General features: G+C 40.6%; 1 protein-coding gene across 1 annotated transcript in view; it reads right to left on the bottom strand.

Annotated features, from left to right (window-relative positions):
* The window catches only part of HMCN1 (hemicentin 1), a 397,440-nt gene that overhangs the window by 273,637 nt on the left and 103,520 nt on the right, over positions 1 to 20,283 (bottom strand). The window contains exons 3-4 of the mRNA XM_045838584.1: positions 11,718 to 11,876; positions 10,641 to 10,763 (exon numbers count right to left, since the gene is read on the bottom strand). Coding sequence (XP_045694540.1) covers positions 10,641 to 10,763; positions 11,718 to 11,876 — 282 coding nt within the window. The remainder of the gene's footprint in view (positions 1 to 10,640; positions 10,764 to 11,717; positions 11,877 to 20,283) is intronic.

Here is a 20,283-nt window from a genome sequence, read left to right as displayed (position 1 = left end):
TTGATATTGTAGGTTGAATTAATAAATGACATTTATCTAAAATTATGGATTCAGCACTGTCTTGTTCTACATTTTTAACAAAAATAGAAGATATTGTAAAAAACAAAACAAAAAATTCCAGGAATCCAGGATCAGGTTACCTATTCTTGTGGCATTTCTATTACTAAAAAATAATTGAAATTCAAGACAAGTTGTTTATTTTTAAAAGATAAAAAGCGTATTTATTCACAAATCAAATCAGTCCTTTTGTCTACTATTTCCCTATTCATGGTTTTACTTAAATACATTGCGGAAGACAGTATTATTTCATTAAAAAAGAGTAAAGTGTTACACATTCCTCGCTGATCCACTGACTTTCTTCATTCCAACAGGCTATGCCAATTTAGATGCCACTACGACAAGTCTTGTCATGTGTCAACTCCCCTTTATAAAGTAAACCTGTGTGCCAAATTCCTAATGGCTCTCTGATACCTCTGGATATTTACTTTTCTAAAACTACCACTTTTCATGTTGGTTATTGTATAAGGAAAACAAGAAATTCCGAAGCCGAGGGGAAAGTACAGCCAGAGGCAAGAATGGCCTGAATACGGAATGTGCGTACAGAGGAGGCCACATCGGCTAACGGACGTGCCAAATCAACGAGATTATGAGCGGGTCTGGAAGGGCTTCTGAAGGATGACAGCATAGGCTGCCATAACACACTCCTGTGTGGCGTAAGGATTCATTTGAGCTAATTATTTTAAGAAACAGCAGATACAGGATTAGGCTCTGGCTTAAATCTGCATAACAAACCTTACCCTTGTCCCGGTCATCTACCCAAAACTGGCCTCCCCCACGCCTTTCTTTAGTCCTGAGCTGAAGAGGTATTCTGTAAGCCTAAGTTCTAACCATCTCCAAGAGTTACTAACTTTTTCCTGGGGTGTCTCCCACATATGCATGAGTCATACTTGTTAATAAACTTTTGTTTCTTTATTGTTAATTGATCTTTTGTTACAGAGTTCCCAGCTGAGAACTTAGAAGCCCTATACTTGAGGAAGAAGCAAAGTTTAGAATGTGGAGTTTGGGTTTTCATTTTGCTTTTGGATAGGGGAGACTTTGATCTCTCTCCTCCCAGATTCCAAAGCCTAACATCCTGAGACATCAGGTCTATGTGTGATCGGTCCATCCTGGCGCCCCCAGAGCTCACGGCACAGGGCCATGCTTATAAATCCACCCCACACACATGTGGGGTGTGTTTGGAATTTTCTTTGTTGAGTGAAAATGCCTGCATTGTTTTCTTTATTTTAAAAAGAATACATATTCATCTTAAAAGTCAAGAAAACACATAAAAGAAAATAATGTTAAAATGACCTATAATTGTATTATTTAGTATTACCATCAACATATTTGGGTGTGACTTTTTAATTTTTTTTCTAGAAATGCACATATATATGTAAATAAATTAATGTATTTTTAAAACTTCAATCTTACCAGATATGTATTTTTTAATAAACATTATTGGAAGTAATGATCATTTTAATTGCTTCTTATATTAATTTGTTGTTTAAAACTGTTTTATGCACCATTATATTATTAAGTTAATTTGTTAATTTAACAAATGTTATTTCAATGAAGAGTGGCCAAATTTTCACAAACGGCTTCCCTAGTTCCTGGAGACTTTCCTCCTATTCACACAAGGCAGGGACTGAACAAAAGAGAAAAAGGACTCATGGACACGGACAACAGTGTGGAGACTGTGGGGGGAGGGCGTGTAAGGGGACTAAGTGGTAATAGAAAAAAATACAATTACAAAGATTTTAATATTTAAATTTTAAATGGTTCAACCATACCACATGTCTTTTTCTAAGTTTATAATCTAAAACGGTGATACAACAACTCAACAATAATATTCTTAAAATAAATTATTTGTCTATTGAAAATTGCAAGTAAGGATTTTAAAAGGGTGTGTGTGTTTTTTACCTTCTCTTTACCCATTCACTCACTCTAAAACTGTTTAAATTATATAGTAAATGACCTAAAAGCACATTTTTCTTCTGGGGCCAGTAGCACGAAAGAGAAAAGCCATTTGTAATCTTTGTCACAAAGCCAAATCATAACCAAAATGTTATAAGGGAGGTCTCAGAAGTAGTTCATACCATCTCTCAAAGATCTTGCTTTTATAACCCTATTACAATTGGTCCATTCTAGGGATGTTTAAGGAAACCTGGAAAATATATGAAGCATGGATTCTTTTTCCATTTATTTACCCTTGGTCATAAGGAAATTTCTTAAATAAAACTTCCCTTACTTTGACTCTTTTAACTCTTTCATCTCCTCTTTGCTACTGCAAAATAAGAAGTAAAAATTACACAGTCCTTGATGAACGTTTTTTATTTATATTGAAGCAAATAAGGATACATCGTAATATATACTTGGCTTTTGCATGGCTTTTGCAATGCAGCGTCTCCATGGAACTGCTTACCACTTCGTTAGATAAGCCTCCTGTTTCCAGAGTTGATGGTGGGTCCCTGTCACACAGAAACACTGAGAACACGGCCTACAGCTTTCTTCGTTCTTTATGTATGGAATCCCTAAACCACTTTTCAGAAAACAAACTCAGTGTGTTTTCTCCAATGGCATTAAGCTACTTTCAACTGACACAGTTATTTCTGCCACAGGTACTAGCCAAATCTTTTCTTGCAACCTCAGAATAATATTCATCTACTGTGTGTAGTACAAGAGGTATGACTTCTTCTTTCCTATGAACAGTAATTATATAACAGGACTCCTGAGTAGGTAATCAAAAGAAGAAAATCAGAAAATTATAGCAACTCTGCTATGTCTAGGGCTTAGCAACAGCTAATTACCTTGGGCTAGCTTATTAAATTATCACTGTTCAAGGAAAATACTGGCAGTAGGCACCTCTTGATCCAGAGAAAAGGTGTAGCAACCAGATCTTTTCCTTTCCCTCCTTCTGTGACAGACAGAGGACTGACCATTGATATCCTAGGCATACAAATCTCTTGGTCAGACTGACCAAAAACCTAGATATTCAAGAACCTTTTGAGAAAGAAGCAACTAAGATTGCAATATTCTTCTCCCCAAGATTTAAAATTAGATCCTTTAGCCCTGGCTGGTGTGGCTCAGTGGATTGAGCCACCTGAGAACCAAAGGGTCACCAGTTCAAGCCCCAGTGGAGGCACATGCCTGGGTTGCAGGCCAGGTCCCCAGTAGGGGGCATGCAAGAGGCAACCACACATTGCTGTTTCTTTCCCTGTCTTTCTCCCTCCCTTTCCCTTTGTCTAAAAGTAAGTAAATAATCTTTAAAAAATTAGATCCTTTCCAAAATACTTTGAACATATGATCTCACTTGATTTTCACACACAGAATAATTCTTACTGTATGTGTCCCTACTAATTCCTAGATTAGATCATTAAACTATAACTCCTTTCTTAACAATAATTTAAAAGCTACGCAAAATACAACTACTAACTTTTTGGAAACAACAGGCATATAGCCTTTTAAATGTGTTAGTTTTTATAAGATCAGATACACTCTGCTCTGTGTGTGTAAAGAGAGAAAGAGAGTGTGAAAGAGAGACAGATGCTTATTAACTGACCACGGATACATGCTTTCTCTAAACAAGCAAACAAACAAAAACTTTCAAAGGACTCTTTAAAATGTAAAGAGACGAAATATGAAAGGAAATACCCAAACAGTTGATGCTCTGGGAAAACGGGTCAGTAGGATTTTCTTTGCTTCAACGGTGGGGATTTTCTTCATGTTTTCTTGTGCTCCTTTGTGGTTCCCGGTGGGCTAACTCTTCAAGGGATCATGGTCAGTGACTTCAGTGGTTAAACAGTTGCTTCAGTTTTAATGATCAAGCATTTGGGACATTTTCCTCTCAATTCAAATCTTTTGTTTCCGCCACAACTCCAGTAAAAATAAAGACCCAGCTCTCTAAATGTGGGGACTGGATAGTCTCTCCCAAGCCAGTGCCAGTTTGAATTTTTTGAAGACTTTGAGATTGACACTGTTACATTTTTGATAGTTAAGACATGAGTCAACCCAAGTTAGCTGTGCAAGCATTCGATTGACTCTGTTAAAGCTGACCTCCCCTGGTCAAAGTCAGTACTTTTCTTCAGCTTCTAATCCAAACAGAGGCAGCGAAGTAAACGGATGTACCTATTTTTCTACTTCTTTTGTCCTGTTGAATGCATGTATCCTATTGGCTAACATTTGCTCTTAAAAAACATGTCTTTTCTTTTAAGAAATATTCTTTCATTCATTTATATATGCTTCTTTCTCCTTTCTCTCTGCATTTTTGGTATTTTAGGAAGAAGCTTTACTGAGTAGTTTGCATCTGTTTTCTGAACTTTGAAGACAAGTGATACCAGGGGTCACATACTAGGATTGTCTCATGGAGGATTGTGGGGCAACACTTTCACATCGAAACTTGCATTTCATGGGCAGTGAGTTTTGTTTTGGAGATATGACTCTTCCCACCTTCACAGAACACGCCACCGCAGTTTGTCACTACCACGTCTAACAGTCGCCAGGGCCGACACAGGAAAGCACGAAGCAGAAGGCAAAGGTGCTCAGTCTTCTTGCAGCGCTTACCTTTTTAAACAGCGCACCCCCGCTCGCCACGGCCTCACACCGCTGGCGCTCTGCTGGACTCTCGGATTCTCTGCCTCCACGGGCTTCTGCTGAGAAGAGCCATCTTTTCTTCACTTGCAAGGAATAGTGTGTACTTTGCACACTGCAAGTGTCTTTTGAAAAACTGAGTAACAAATAAGTTTAAAACAACCAATGACGTCATGTTTTGTTTTTTTCCTAAACAAATGGAAACGTGATGTACACAGGGCTTCACTGAACCACATCAGGGACCTAGAAAGCACCTCCAGGTGGCCTGGGATGCTACGGTAACGGTGCGACTGCAGCATTAGAGCTCCCACCACACACGAGTGAGGATAATGTCATTCTTTGCATAATAGCAGAGAAAGAATCCATCAGCACTCAGTTAAGTGTTCCTTTTTGGTGTGTTTGAGGATGGAGAGACATCCCTAAGACCATAAAATCTGAGCTCTGGGCTCTCCACTTTCAATATTGAATTTGGTGAATTCAAAGAAGGAATCAGTGGACACATTTACACATTGTTTCCACACTTTTCCTGTAACCTTCTACAAGGTAATAATGGTCCCTGATACATTTACAAATTTCAGAGGAAACACCGGTTTCTACTTCTTTTCAAGGTCAGGAGTAAGGTTATGTTTTGGAAATAACGTCTGGAGTGAAACTCGGAATAAGGGAAAACCAAATGGCAGATGCCTCATTTCAGAGCATCCATTGTTCAAAAGCGCACACGCAGAAAACTCTCGGTTCTAACCCTAGTCACAAGTGGCTTTTAGCCAAAAGAGCAGGAAGAGACTGTGCCGAATTCATGCTCCAGCAACGTTTATAGTTTTTCTAATAGCAGTACGACGCCAACAAAAACGAGCCTAAAACTAATAAGAGACATATATCCAGTGATCTCTACTCCGTGAGGCTTTCTGTTGCTAGGTTGTTAGAATTTTTCACGGATTGCCTGCAAGACCGTCACTCCATTTCCCTGGGGTTTTGCTACTTCCTTGGAAATATCTAGTGACTTCAGGTCCCCCTTTCCCACTGGGATTCCTTAGCGGAAAAAAACAAAGATGTTTTTTTTATCTCTGCCCGCACTCCTGTCGCAGACAGCAGAGAGCAGAGGTTCACCTGCCGTGCCTTCCTCCCGAAGAACTCCGTGGACCTGTCTGTTGCCTACTGCGGGATGCGCCCCAGGCCCCCATCACTTCCCTCCTCCCCCTCCTGCAGGGCCCCCCGGGCTCTGCCTACTTTCCTCACTTCGCATGAGCTGCAGCTACACGCGCACGCTCCAGGACGCACAGGGGAGTGGGATTTGTTTTCCTACGGAGTGTATATTATCTCATGATGTCACTATTGTTATTAGTTCTTTGTAGCGATACGATTAAATGAAGCCATGTGTCATTGTGTTTTCATTTGTTTAGGGGGGAAAAAACCAGTTTATTCTTTAAAAAATTATCTATTGCCCGTAGGCCTGTGAAGTCAAGGAAAGCCCTCAGCATAATGCCTGAAACATCATCAGTATTCTGCAAGGGTTACCTATACTACTGTGATTATTACTGATGTTCTTATTATCTCGAAATAAGCAGTTAAACCCTGTCACTTTTTAGTGGTTTTATTGTAATTGAAATTTAAAAAAGACAAATGAAGGGGGACTGTAAACATTTGAGAGTCTTACAAAAGTCTTTAGTAGTTCTGAGTCCACTCTCCCTTCGCTATTTTTTTCTAAAGGAGTGGGGGGCTCACCAAAATACCCCTCTCCTTCTGGGCTTTTCATAGGACCCATTATCAGCGCGGAACTCTCTGTGGCAGCTGAGCCATTCCTGTCCTAAGAAACCCCAGGCTGGTGATTTCCATTCTCCTGGGACTCTATTCAGCTGACCATATGTATTCCTTATTCTATTTCACCTTCACAACCACCCTGTGAGCTAATGAATATGCCATTTTTCACATAGAGCAACAGTCTCAGATGAGTTAAATAAAGTTAGGCAAAGTTGTTCAACCAGCTAATGGCCAAGAGGTCATTCAAACCCAGGTCTCCCTCATTCTAAAGCCCCAGTTTCCCATTTTAGCATTCCCATCATAGGCAGACAATGAATATGTATCTCCCCGTTTTAAGAAAAACATCTAAAAATGTAGCTGGAATATTTTGACTAGCACATATCACTGAACAACAATAACAGCAGCTCATATTGTTGCTACGTTCTCAACACAACGACCACACGAAGTGGGCACCATCACTCTCCCCGTTTTACAGACGAGGACACTGACACAGAAAAACCAGGGACCCATCGAAGGTCACGTGGCTGGAATGGGAGCCGTGGTCCCGGAGTCTGGAGTCTCAACTTCTTCACAACACCACTCGTGTGGATATCTTCATCTCGTCTCTCCAGGTTCATCCCCTACCTTCCTCCCCCAGGCTCTGAGCCCTGGGCTGTTGGCCTTTGCGGAATTCCTCAGCAAGGCTCCTCCACGGTCTCTGACCTTCCAGTGGGATGGGAGGAGACGGGAGGTGCCAGGAAATGAGACGGGATGAGGAGCTAGCCAACAGTGGATCTTCCGGTGAGCTTCCTTGACCCAAGAATATAACATCTGTAACTCTGAGATTCCAAACTTGGACTTTTCTTATACCAAAGGAAGCATTCATGAAAACCGCTGCCAATCACCCAGCTTACAGAGAATGGAGGAGTAAGACTACTCAGTTCCTTTTTCATCTTCAAAAGGGAATTGTTTAAGTCCTTCTTTGAGATGTGTCTTAACTTGCGATCCTAAAATGTAACACTATACAATGATTTATAGATGGCTCACGCTCGGCCAACTAATCTTTCCTTGGGTTTCCCTTTTATGTTAAACAGAGATGAAAGACACCTAAATCTTCTACTTAATCATTATTTTAAAACAGAAAAAAACAACAGATGGAAAGAACTTTAAGTTAGCTCAAGAGAGTTGATATAAAAATATCCCTCACTAGGTTAGGGAATTGATGAACTATGTTAAGAGGGAAAAAGCGTAATACTCGACAGTTTCCTTCAGGCACAGCAGATGAAAAACAGCTCATGAGTAAAATGCAAGGACCCAGAATGTGTGTGGTTTCCCTGAATTTGTATCCATGAAATAAATGTACAAATATCTCTTGCAACATCCAGTTCCCCCAGACTTTATAATGTCCATATCATAGGGAAATTTTGGAACAATGAGAAAAGAAAAATGGCTAAATTATATACTGAAAGTTTTGTAGGTACAACTTTAACCCTGTCACGCTGCCGTTTGTTGGCAAAATCTCCCACCACGATGGCTCGCTGTAAGGAACAGTGACGGCTTACACAGTTCCAGTGACCCCTTCGCAGTATCTTTTCCTCCACCCCAGGAAAAGGAAACCTCTCTCCAGCCTCTTCCCAGACTCTCCCACTCAAATTCATTTTCCAGTAGCAACTAGCCATTTGGTTTCTAACCAACACAGTGCCCAATATCCCCCTTTTGAAAGCAAAACACCAACATTCCAAGGACTGTGATGATACCGTGAACATTTACTAGGCACTTACCCAGCACCAGTCCGTGTGTGGAACATTTTACATGCATTTTCACTTAATCTTAGGAGAACTCTCTGGAATGGATAATTCTATTATCCCCATTTTACAAGCAAGGCAGTTGGGGCTTAGAGAGACCATGTCACAAAGAAATATACATTTTTTATCAGTTAGGATGCATGTATCTTTAGGTAACTGAATACTCAACTCCAGCTTCAGCAAAAAGGTCGTTTATGTCCTTAATTCTGGAGACTTAGCAGCAGGATGGCTTTGAGGGCGGACTCAATCCAAAGCTTTTGGATTTTCCTAGCCCTCTGTTCCCCCACTTGTATCTGTTTCATGTCAGGCTTGGATGAGGATGCCTGTGGCAGGTCTGGGAATCACATCCACGCAGGACAATTTCTGGAAGAGGAGAACTTGTCCAAGACACCCTGAGCTCAATCCCCTTTGCGTCTCCGTGGGCCAAAGTAAAGGAGATGGTCTTTCCTGAACCAATTGGCAAGGGGGTTGGAGTCGTTAGGACTAATGGAGAAATTAAAGGCCTGTTCTTATTTGTATCAAACTCCATTTTTATAAAACTGGACAATTTTAGTTATGCTTCTCTCTAGTCCTATTCTGCTTAAACTACATTTTAAGATCAGAATATAAATTAATGATCTGGGAGAGAAATACTACTAACAAACCAATGGGTTAAATTTCTCTTATATATCTATATCTATAAAATTTCATGCAATATATGTCATACTTTTATAAATTGTTATTCCTGTGAATTCTTTGGAAATTGTGAAGATTATTAGAACTATAAAAATTATGCATTGAGGCGCTTATTTAATGAATAAAGTACCTCTCTGGGGTGTATTTTCTCCATTTAAGGCAACAATACTTGCAATTTTGCGTAAGTCAGTATCCCTGGGTGTGTGGATGTAAATAGAGCTGCATTCATAGGACACACCGTGCTATTTTCTAGCTCTGGGGCCCTGGTCCTGGCTGTGGTTCTCTCTTACAGTTTCACCCACTTCGTACTGGGAATCTCCAAACCGTGCCTGACTGCCCACAAACAGATTCAAACAACCGTCCTTCCACATGCCCTGGGTGCCGGCCTGTCTCTTTTCATGCTTCTCATCTCTAGCACCTTCGGCTGGGAACCACCCTGGCATCGTCTGCTGGCACCAACACCCCACCTGTGTGTGCTGAACACCACCGCCACCGCCAGCGAAGAGCCTCACGTACCCCAGCTGGGCGGTGTCCTGCCAGCCACAGGAGAGGGTGACGCTCTTCCTCCCTCACGCCCTACTTTGTGCTGGGAATACTGACTGTGCCGCAGGTTCCTGCTCGACATCAACCAGCAGCCTGTCCCTCTTGAGGGTCAAGCACAGTCTGTGGGATCGGACAGGAAACCCGGTTCCTGAGAGAGCCCTGCACTCTTCCCCTACTCTTTTCTTCCCAGGCTCCCAAACTCTCATGCAAACGCTGGTACAAATAGCTGCCCAGGGCTTCCCCTGCAGCTGTCGGACCCCGCCCGACCGGGCATTTCTGAATCGCTGCGTGGACACAATGTGGACTCAAGCCACGACCCTCTCTAAGCCAGTTTCTTCCAAGAAAAGGAATTTTTACACTAAAGTGACCTTCCAGGTTTGTCTACTGTCTGTTGACAAAAAATGTTTTTGCTAGATTGTTTACTCTAAAAATTTGCAGTGTCCTATTAGTTCCATCATGATGCAACAACCACTTCCGGGTTATAAGAGGACCACTGCACCATTTCATTCAAGACACAAAGGAGTCTGTCCTGAAATTAATAGAACCTGTTAGATACAGTGACCTCATCAATCAAATGTAAGTTATACCTACATAGAACCTTATCTTTACAGTGGCACATTCCTAGAAACTTAAGTGAGAGCCAAATAAATAAATACTTTTTTATCACAAGTGAAGCCAAAGAAAGGTAACAGAAAGGGGAAAAAGAATCAGAACAATTAGCCATATCTCTGACATTTTTTAAAGAAAATATCAAGATTTTCTGAGTATATAAGTTACAGATTTTATTATCAAAACAGTTTTTGGAAAACTATGTAATAGTTACAGTTTTGTTACTTTTAATCTTAGAAAGTTCTTTAGAATTGTGCTTAATAACTAACTTTCTCACATTCTACTTTAGTATATTAGGCAAGTCTGTTTTAGTGGTTATCCAAAAACTGTGCATCAGAAATATGAATTGGCCTTATGAAGCAACAAGAACTACAAAAATGTTCAAGTCCCACTAAATAAATGTTAAATATATTATGTTTCAATCTAAATAATTTGTCAGGATAGTATAATACAATCTAGGAAGTAATACTAGATAAATCCATGCTTCTCCCCCATTGGTTTAATCCCTTTAGTGACCTGTAGCCTGGGAAAATAAAACCTTTCATTTTCAGATTGTTTGTGAAATCAAATCTGCCACAATTAGGTCAGCCTAACCAATCTGGCAAAACAGCCTGCGATAAAGCAGACCCACCATACGACACTCACCTCATTCACTTGCTTCTTGTCCAGGTGGAACACCTGGCCGGAACTCGTGGAGGCAATTTCTTCATAGACTTTATACCCAATGTGGTTCCTGTCGTCACAATCTCCAGTGAGCACGAACACCACCTTTGTTTTTGAAAGAAGAGGACAGTTAAGGGGTTTTCAGAAATCAATATGTGTTTATTTAGCACCTATTATGTCTTATTATGTGTTAACATACTGCTAGGCATGTAACAATATATATAACATACTATATTATAACATATACTCATACCCATGTGCTTTGCAAAGGGTTTTGAAGTTCTTCTTACTGGACAGATGAAGCTTATTTTGTCATCTTTGAATCAAAACTTGGGCAAGCGACTTGCTTTGACTGGTACCATCAGGCAAAAGGGACATTCTATCAGTGTTGAGCTTGCTACTCAAGAAACCTTGGGTATTTCCACTTGATCCCTGGTGTTTCTGCCTTGTCCATGAGAAGAACATACCTATGTCAGCCTACTTCCTGGTCGCAGATAAGAGGCTGAGAAGCCTGTGGGGCAGAGCCGAGTTACCCCAGGATAGGCCTACACAAACCAAACACAAACTATCCCCAGATAGTGAGCAAGTGAGCAGGCCTAGCCACGCTCTACTGCGCCCCGCTCACACGGGACACAATGTAATGCTTGCTGTTGAATGCTCGAGTTACAAGTGCTTGTTGTGCAGCAATAGCTAACTAGTACCATGAATAACTCTAACTCTGACAAGACTGCACACAGGAGTTAAAAATGTAGATACAGGCCTTTTTGCTAGGTCTATGTGTTTGTCAGTTATAAGAGCACCAAGGTAACAAGCACCTCAAGCCCCAAATCATTTCTTCTCTGTGTAAAAACAAGGCATTCATATACTAAGTACAGATATCACATATCCACTTACATGCCTAAGTTAAATGACACACGCATATTGGAGTGCACACATGGATTAACAGCTGTAACTACTGACGTGGGCCACACACAGCACAGTCAAAGAGAGGCGAGCTCCCACACGCTGCGTGCCGTACAGCTGTACGCAGGTGGGACGTTCGGGATGCTTCCTACTCACCTGTGACTGCTTCTGCTGGATGAGCTGCAGCACCTCGTGAGTGAGCCGGTAATCCTTGGACCGTGCGTCAGTGAAAACATAGATGAAAGAACCAGGCAGAGAAATTTCCAAGGCAATCTTTATAGCTCCGATGCTCATTTCTGGACAGTCGCCACCACCCTGTTGAGAGGCAGAGAAGGAAAAAAATGCAATTATGTCAGGAGCAGAAAAGAAAGAGATATGTTAGTTATGCCAGGTGGCTTTCGGAGCTCTAGGACGGAACCCGTCCTCTGCGCTTGGCTCTTCTGTCGGTTTGCCGCTGGGTTAGCTGCTTTGGTTACGAGAAAATGGGAAAGATGCAAAGGGATGTGAAGATGAAAAAAAATGTACTTATGAATGAATTATAAATTCACCCAAAATATGCAACATAGTGGAAACTACTATATGTGTTTATTTTTATTGAATTCATTGGGGTGACACTAGTTAATAAAATTATATTCCTAAGTGTACAACTCTGTGATACATCTATATATTGCACTGTGTGTTTATCACCCAAAGTCAGATCTTCTGTCACCATCCATTTGACCCCCTTTCCCTTTACTCCCCCTCCCCCCTTTCCTTTTGGTGACTTCCACACTCCTGTCTGTGTCTATGAGTTTTGTTTGTTTATTTGCTGCTTTCAGTTTTACATCCCACATATCATATGGTTCGAGACTTTTTCTGTCTGACTTCATTTGCTTAGCATGTCTACAGCCATACTGCCCTAACCATGTCTGATCTTGTCTATAATACACAGGGATCCGCACAAATAATGCCCCTTTTTATTATATAAAAATCTTTTATTACAAACTCATAAGCATGCAATTCTGTAACATAACAATGGCACACTCAAGCATGTCATAGGCATTTTAAGTGAAATGTTCAAATTGCTGTCCATCTCATGCGAGACATTCCGTACCCCACCAACCACACTCAATGGCGCTACTTCTGCCGGACCCTGTATTTTTAATTAAATGTTCATTCATTCTCCTATCCTCTTTCATGAGTATTTCATACAGCTCCTCTTTTCTTATGTCTTCTCACTCTTACTTGCCCACCTGGCTTCTATTTTAGTGAGGAAATTGAATCACTCAGAAGAGAACTTTCATAAACTCCTGGTGCGACCCTATCACCCTGGCTGCAATAGCAACTACACGCCTGCCTTCCCGCAAAGGAATTGTCTGTGCTCACAGCTGAGGCGGACTACTCGCCCGTGTCTCGTCAAGGGCATGGGCCCTGCTGCTGTCTCCTCTCTCCACTCCGTGGACAAACAATCCCTTTCTCCCGGGCCATTCCCACCAGCAAACAAACACACTGCTGTGTCTCCCATACCCCAAGGCTTGGGGTTACCTATCAGAGAAGCCTCCCATGACCACCTCATACAAAATACTCTGTCATTCTTTTCACTCTGCTTCATTCCCCTGTCAGCACACGAACTCTGAGTTTCACTTTCTACTTGAACAGGCGTGCTCTCTCTCGGTCTCTCCAGATAGATATATGGATATAGATATAAATGTAGATAGATAGATATGCATATAGATACAGATATGTATTTCCCTAAACAAAAATAATCCTCACCCTAAAAGAAATTCTTGTCACATTTATTTCCTTCAAAAAATAAATTTATAGAGGAAATTGTAAGCAAGCCATATTTACAATACTATGCATTGTATTTTAAATTTAGGACATCTCACTTATGTTTCTATGTCATCAGTGTTCTTCAAAATCACTGATTTTAGTGATTGCATGATATTCTAACATGTCTGCAACTCACAAGTTAGTCAATCATTTCTCTATTGTTGTCATTAATGCTTTTACAAACTCTCCTCTATTATAAATATATGAATACAAATCCATTATAAATATATAGATACTGATATAGAGATAATTGATATAGAGACTCCCATTAAGTATTATCTCACTTTCTTCATGGGAGGGGGCTAGATGCTATAGTAACCTATCTTCACTTTTGAGAAGATATCACTAGAGACTCCCAGAAATCTTACTGAGTTGGCCGTTCCTTCTCTACATCTCCTGTCCTCAATCACTGATAGGCACTTTCAGGACATTTAGTTTAACAGGTAATACTGCTTAAAAAACTTGTATACTCGTATTCTTAGACTGCACTTACCTTCCACATTCCAATTTTCCATTTTCCATTGCTTGTTAAACGTCTACTCTTCAATGTTTTATGGGTCTCTACAACTCAGTGCATCTAAAATGGAACTCATTATGTATTTCCTGTGTCTTCCTATTTTTGTTAATAATGCTACCCACCCAGGTATTCAGATTCAAAACCCGGTCACCTGGGTCATCAGAAGGAAGAGTCACTCTTCCTTCTTCCTTCACCTAATCAGTGGTCAAACCACGTTCCTTCGACTTTCCTTCTAAGTAGGTCCCTTGCCTTCCTCTTTACTTGTTATAATTCATGCTTCTTATTAATTTAATGAAAAGTATAGCCTCTCATCGAATCTTCTGCTCTTCCTATCACTAAACTTTATTTTACGTTTATCACATTTTTCTTTAAAATCTTTCATGAACTACTTGCGTTGGATCAAATGCTCTAACTAGCTCTCTGTTTACTTCTGCTCTCACTTCACAGGTTGCTTCCTTTAAGCTGAGACCAATTCCTGTTCTTTGCCTCCTGCTTCAACCTTAATGCCTTTAGTACTTGCATTCAAGCTGCCTACTACTACTCCATCCAACACTCATCCAACACTCCTCACAGATACATGCATGTCTGAATCCTCCCATTTCCTATAAACTGTGCTCTGGAGTCCTCAGCTCATAGCATTTCCTGGCATATAGTAATCAATGAGTACGTATGTATCATATTGAACCATTTTCCTTCCAAGGTTGAGATGATATGCTGTTCCCTCTTTTTAAAACATTATCGTCTTCCAGTCAGACGTACCTCCTTCCTTGGCTCATGTCCTCAAATGTGCTTTACTCTTTCATGATACAACATATTTCCTTTCGCATAATAGTTATTTGGGGGGATAATCATGTACAAGAAATGAACATTTGTGTGCTAGGAAAATGGAAAATAGTTAGTGGGAACATTAGTAATTTCAGTATGTTTAGTAGAAATAATTTTCACTTGCAGCCAACTTGGCATATTTGTTATGAATATTCTGAACTGCCAGAAAAGAATTTAGATTCCTGTTGTATTTTCAGAAGCTTAAACAATACAAACTTCAACTCTGCTTGACATTATGTACTTGAGTGTGAATCACAATATAATTTGTCCATTCCATAAGCATATGCTGAATGGCCAAGTACACAGTATGGCATCCTGGTGGTATAACTCTAAGGACAGAATAATTGCCTACTAATTGTCACCTAGTACTGAGGGGCTAGAAGAACTCTTCTGTCTACAGGCCAAAAATCAAATCGGAACAGCTAAGAAATCTCCAGAGGTACATGCCAGGAATGGCAAGAATGATAAACCCTGTCCAGCTATGGAGCAAAGGGCAGTCTCTAAGTCACTTGACTTGTTTTCAAGTGTACAAGAGGACCTAGAGTGGATGACTTAGTTCATCCCAAAACATCACATGGCAGTAGACTCCAGAGACCCCCGAGAAGCCTTGGAGGAACTCCAAAGTAATTCATTGCACTGAGATCCCTCCATAACTTCAGCCTCACCCTAAAACTTGAAAAAACATCAATTGAAATGGAACCTCCAAGCTTGCATTAATTTCATCACCTATATATCTGACTAGACCAGTTTAAAACCCACCTATTAATAAAACCAATATAGTCCACATTTGCTTTAAGTATTGAAACCACCTTTTCTCCTGAAAAAAGCACCTCTGTGAAACCTTGAACCTCATAAATATGATGTCTAATACTGGTTATTACCCAAAGGAAAGAGTGTGATGAACAGACCCAGCTGTAACTCCACAAAGAATTTCACAATTATAATTACAAATAAAAGATCAAAGGCATTCCTTGTATTTCTGGGACTTTTTATATCTTACTCTCAAAATATATATATATATATCTCTTTGACTTTAATGGAGGAACTGACATAAAGTTTCAAAGCAGCCAGAATGTGGGGGGATGTCCCTTGAAAAGGAAATATTTTGACCCACACATGTCAGAAACGCAGGTTGGCCATGCTTCCAAATACATCCCTTGGGAGTGATTTGTGTTGCTCTGCTAATTTTTTCCTTCTGTGAGCATCAGTGTATTTTTTTACCATTAAAAATGGTAAAAATTGCCTTGAATGTCCTGTTTGCAAACAGAGATTATAATCATATTGATTACAAGTTGTTCACAGAAATAAAGCCCTTCTCTTCCCCAAACAACAGAATGCCTTTAAATAATTACCTTTCTGCTCATACTAGTTAGTGGTTATCTAAGAATTAAAAATAAATGTTAACTGGTAATTCTTATCTCAGTGAAACTATTTGTCTATCTCACGGTGGACACAGATTCCTGAAAAGAAAAAGGAAACTTTTTCCCAATAGAAGTGAACACATCATGTTACATTCTTATAAAAGCTCCCTATGGGATGCTTGAGTTTGATTTTCTAATCATTTTAAATCATAAATAACCAGTGCTGTCTAATACAGTAGCCACTAACTAGCCTCATGTGGTTATTTGTGCACTCAGTAAATGGCTAGTGAAACTAAGGAACTAAATATTTCATTTCAATTAATTAAAATGTACATTAAAAAAACTTAAGAGGCACTAATTTTTATATTAGTGATATTGAAATGATAATATTTTGGATACACTGAGTTAGAGTTTTAAAATTAAGTTCCACCCTTTTATTACATATGTGGCTCACTGTACTTTTTCTTGGACAGCACTACTTTAGAATGACACATTTGGGTTAGTGATGTAGGCTTCCCTCTAGACTATTATTTTGTAAGGTTATTGCTTTGATCTGAAAGTCTTCTGTGAACTTCATTTCCCAGCAAAAGTTATTAGAAACAAAATTCACGTTGTTTTAATTTTCGAAGGGTCAGAAATCAAGCTGCAATCTACTCCGAAGATCTATAAATTATTCACCTTGTTTAAACATACATACGCAAAGTATATAAACAAAGTTCCTATTTGTCCATATAGCATAAACTCAGCTGGCCAGGGGCACCGCACACCTAGAGGGTGCCCACAGAACTTGCTCATTCTTCCATCGTGGCATTTGCTGAGCTGCACTGCGATGCACCTGCTCCTCCCACCCGATCTTTGTTCCTTGAGGAAATTCAGTAGTTGGTTGTTTAATGAATGAAGAGATGAATGAATGCACAGTAAATGAGTGAAGGAGATTGCGCAAGGCAATCTTGACACCACCGAGGCACACTTGCTGCATTCAGCCTGAGTATAACTTAAGCTTAGCCCATCTCATTCCAAGTGATATAATGCCAGAGGTAAGTCCCCTGAAAGTACAAGTTCCAAAAGCCGCACTTTAACCAAGCGCTGCGTGTGTGTGTTTCTGTGTGTATGTATTCATAGTGGAGTATGAAATGACTCTCCCCACCTCCCATTCATCTTTATCCCACCTCTCTCATCTGCCTCCCATCTTCTCTCTCTCCACTCTCATGGCTTTATGTAAATGTATTCCCCAAAACCACACAAACCCACACACATACATGAAAAAGGAAGGCATAAAGGAAATAAACTGTATAACGCATTGAATTGCATAATTCCCTAAAAGTATGTAAGGGCCTAAATTTGTGAACTTTGTGTTTTTATTTGAACTCTGAAATATATCTGATTTGTGGCAGTAGACACATTCTTGCTCAGTATTTTGATATTCATTTTATCTTCCTCATTCCACTGATGGCCATAATCTACTAAATTGCCAAAGACACTTCAGATAGAAAAAAAAAAAACAGAAGCATATGACCTTTCCCGGTAAATGGTGCTCCTGGAATTAAAGAGAAAGAAGAAGGAAAAATATATAACCTCAGAGTCCCAGTGATAATTTTGTTCAAAAAGTAAATTCCTGGGAAGCAAGATGAAGTAAGAATGAAAAGAAATCCTATCCATCGAGATAGTAATAAAACACAGGTCAGTGTGCTTGTTTTCCTAACTATAAGACAGTGGCGGAGAGGCAAGGAATACACGGAACCTGTGAAGTCTGAGAGGAGAGTTCGAGAAAAATGAGGTCCCTGTCCAAAACCTAGCGGGAAAATGCTCGTCAGACCGGGAATCAGAGGACCAGGGAGGCTCACCTGAGAGCCAGCCCTGGCCTGTGCCTCTTTACTCCTCCGCTTCTTAACCTGCTTCGGTTCTTCTCCGCTCACCATCGGTTCTCACTGAACTGGGTTCACGGCAGGTGCTTTCCAGGTATGCCTAACTCGAAGAAATCGAAAAAGGGATCTCTTTTGGTAGACTCATGCCACAGTCTGAAACAATTCTTATTACCATGATAATATGTACTCTTATTCCAACATGAGTGCAACCTACGGTGTACAGCCTGCTTTCAAAGTCAGACTGTATCCTTTCCCATGGAACACCCATTGCTTGAAGTGTCTCATTTGCATAATTTACCTGTGAAATTTAGGAATGACACTCCATTGCAAGCTGGACAAGAGCCCGTGTTCTTAAAGTACAGCTGTGCGATGCTATGACCAAGAAGACATGTGGAAAGCATTAAATTACATCGACTCTAACGTCAAGTTGGGTCCAAGCAAGTATAAAATAAATCCAAACAACTGTGGAATTCTACAGACGGTGACGTGTGCTGGGCTTCATCACTCGTGGAGAACAAGGCAGGGATGCACTGAGAGGCCGTCAGAGCCCAAAACTTCAAACCTCCATCATCAAAACGAAACAAGGTATTGCATCTCAGGCAGTCCACCATGCTGCCCTTGACTAGTTTGAAGAAGGTGCCATCCAAATCGAACAACTGCTGACCTCAATTCCAGGAGTATTAAAGGTCAACAATCACAACCATATCCAGGTTTTCAGGTCACCACCTGACAGTGGTGAGAGTGTAACTCTTCAACAACTGATCTCTCAGTCTGTTGGAACTTTTTCCATGTTGGGTCCTAAGGGGAGATTCAGTTCACTTCAATTCAAATAATCACAGATACACTATGTTCCAGGCACTTACTCTCTTGATAAATAAACCAAAATATACTTTGAGACATTACAAAAGCTTTATAATTCACATGAATTATAATGAGCCGTGGTCCTTTGAAGAGGAAAACGGCACAGAGGCAACCAAGTCTAACAAAAACACCACGTACAGTGTCTAATAATCAGGAGGTGTGTGTGAACATGCAGGGTTCATTGCAAGCAAAAAGGGTATCTTGGTATTCTTAGTCTCCCCCTCCGTAATTCTCCCCTTCTCTACTTCTCAGAGAATTCTTTCCTCTCTCCTGCAAGGATTCTGTACCTTCTTATCGTGACCTTCTCTTTTCCCCTCAAATTAAGACACTGCCCTGGTCCCCAGTTGGGACGGATTCTTGGTCTCTCCTAAAGATGCCTCCCCTGTTGGCTCAGGGAGAATGGGCCACGGAGAGGACAGGGGCAGGGTCTCGGCGGGCCCTTGTAGCCAATCAGCATTCGCTTATTCAGGGACCAGGCATCTGTCCAGCTCATACTACCTCTGATTGGCTTTCCTTCTCCCCATTTCCCTCTGCTATGACCTTTGACTTTTCTAAGTCCTGCTGAACCTGCCCACTGAAGTCTCTCTCCTCCTCCCCGCTCCAATGCTCACCCATGGATCTTACATGATTTCAGGCACACTTGTTACTGGGTAGTTGAAGGAGATTGTAATGTGACTCTTTTTATTTAATACAAATATATTAATACCGCTTATGTTATTTCAGGTCTTGACAAAAACTATCAGTACAATGCATTTTTTTTTACTAACCAATCATTATAATTTATGAATATTATTATAGGAAGTTCTGAGATAGATAAATGTCATGGGTTTTTTTTTACAGGTAGCAGTCACTAAACAAGAGTGGTGAACGAAGATCTAGATCATCACAAAGGAGGAGATGTGAGTGTGAGTGTGTGTCTATACACACACACACACACACACACACATATATATATCAGATAAATGAAGATTTTTAAAAGTCAACACGAATATAGGAGGATGGACCCCTGGTTTACAGTTTATATGAGGAGACCTGAGGGAGTGAGCTGGGGACTGCACCAGTGTTCGGCAACGGGATACGCCTCAGAAGGAAGTCCCTATCGGCTCTGAGCACCCAGACCTCACCTGCGGGAGGCCTGCGGGTGTCATCAGTGGAAGGCTGGTGTTACCAAATCTCTAACCGGTGTCGATCCATGCCTGGGGTACCAACAGGCTTCTGGAAGGAATTCATACATGGGATGGGGTCACTGGATAAGTAATGCTCCAAGTTAATACCAATGCCAGGGCTCCACAGTTCTCCTTGAGGCTTTCTCAAAGCCTAAGGGTAAAAGAGATAGCTTCTTGTGGACAGCTCCTGATCAATTTGAACTGAGAAAAAAAATCTTCCACTTATTTATACCCATTTGGTTGAAATGAGGTTTATCGTTTTCTCTAGGGGTCCTGCTGTGGATGAAGGGATGTTCTCCCAAGGAAAACATTCTG

This window comes from Phyllostomus hastatus, unplaced genomic scaffold, assembly GCF_019186645.2.
Source record: "Phyllostomus hastatus isolate PE091 unplaced genomic scaffold, TTU_PhHast_1.1 phas_contig_283, whole genome shotgun sequence".
NCBI classification, from domain to species: domain Eukaryota; kingdom Metazoa; phylum Chordata; class Mammalia; order Chiroptera; family Phyllostomidae; genus Phyllostomus; species Phyllostomus hastatus.
This window is presented reverse-complemented; position numbering and strand designations above follow the sequence as displayed.